The sequence below is a fragment of the Propithecus coquereli genome, unplaced genomic scaffold (genome assembly GCF_000956105.1).
Source record: "Propithecus coquereli isolate 6110/MARCELLA unplaced genomic scaffold, Pcoq_1.0 Scaffold592, whole genome shotgun sequence".
In the NCBI taxonomy this organism is placed as follows: Eukaryota; Metazoa; Chordata; class Mammalia; order Primates; family Indriidae; genus Propithecus; species Propithecus coquereli.
The window spans coordinates 333,526-334,953 of NW_012151863.1; the positions used below are offsets into that span (position 1 = coordinate 333,526).

Genomic DNA, 1,428 nt, shown 5'->3' on the forward strand with positions numbered 1-1,428 from the left:
GGGGCGACCTCCCGTCCCCGGCGGCTGCTCCAGCGAGTTGGGGCCGCGGGACCCCGCAGCTCCGCCCACGTCCCGGCCCGGCGCCCGCCCCGCGCGCGCTCACCGCCGATGATGGTCCGGATGAGGGAGGCGTGCCCGGGACAGTCGACCAGCGTGACCTGCAGCAGCGGCTCCCCGGGCTCGGCCGCCGCGTCGGGCGCGGGCAGGGCCGACCGCAGGCGCGCGGGCAGCGGCACGCAGAAGCAGGAGAAGCCCAGGTCGAGCGTGATGCCGCGCTCCCGGCTCTGCGGCTGCTTGTCGAAGGCGGCGGTGGAGGCCGTGGTGCTCAGCGCGCGCGCCAGCGCCGTCTTGCCGCTGTCGATGTGGCCCAGCACGCCCACGTTCACGTTCACCCGCCGCCCCGCCATGCCGCCGCTTCGGACACCCGCGGGTCCGCGCCGTCAGCGCCCCGGGCGGCCGCCGCGGTCCGGCCCCTTAACCTGCCCCCCCCGCAACCGGCGCTCGGGGCACAGCCGTTCCGGCCCCGAAGCTCCTCGGGCGGCCGCCGCGGTCCGGCCCGTTGAGCTGCCCCCCCCGCAACCGGCGCTCCGGGCGCAGCCGTTCCGGCCCCGAAGCTCCCCGGGCGGCCGCCGCGGTCCGGCCCCTTAACCTGCCCCCCCCAGCAACCGGCGCTCCATGCGCAGCCGTTCCGGCCTCAAAGCTCCCCGGGCGGCCGCCACGGTCCGGCCCGTTAATGTGCCCCCCCCCCGAGCAACCGGCGCTCGGGGCGCAGCCGTTCCGCCCCGAAGCTTCCTCCCTCGCTGGGCCCGCGGGCGCCTCGGGGTGGGACTTGACCGAGGTCACCCACTGCGAGGCTGCTCTGCCACCCGGCTCCTCCCGCCTGAAGCCTCCAGGAGCCCAAGATCGGGGGATGCTTCCCTCCATCTCTCCATGCACCCATGCATCAATGCATTCATTGCAACAAGCTCTTATTAAGCGCCTGCTGGGTACCCTGCACTGGCCACCGTGTTGGGACACATCGTCCTCTGACGTTATATTCTAGGGCGCTAGGGGCGAGATGCTGCACAGGGGAACTAGGAATCGAGCCAGACCATTGGAGACGGATTGGAGAAAACAGTGAAAGGTTCAGTGACTTTGAGAAATCACGACATCACATTCGAATTAGCATTTCAGCCTCACCTGAATGGTGTCATCAAGGCCCCCAAAGAACTACAGATGGAGTTGATTGAGCTCTCAGTAGATGACATTTTATTTTATTTTATTTTTTGGGACAGAGTCTCGCTCTGTCACCCGGGCTAGAGTGCCGTGGCGTCAGCCTCGCGCACAGCAACCTCCGACTCCTAGGCTCAAGTGATCCTCCTGCCTCAGCCTCCCGAGTAGCTGGGACTACAGGCACGCGTCACCATGCCTGGCTAATTTTTTCTATAT

The 1,428-nt window shown here is 68.1% G+C and overlaps 1 protein-coding gene across 1 annotated transcript in view; it reads right to left on the bottom strand.

Annotated features, from left to right (window-relative positions):
* EEFSEC (eukaryotic elongation factor, selenocysteine-tRNA-specific) overlaps nucleotides 1–433 on the bottom strand; it is a 278,454-nt gene extending 278,021 nt beyond the window's left edge. The window contains exon 1 of the mRNA XM_012658965.1: nucleotides 104–433. Within this exon, the coding sequence (XP_012514419.1) occupies nucleotides 104–407 (304 nt within the window). The 5' untranslated portion in view covers nucleotides 408–433. The remainder of the gene's footprint in view (nucleotides 1–103) is intronic.
* Between the last annotated feature and the right edge of the window lie 995 nt (nucleotides 434–1,428).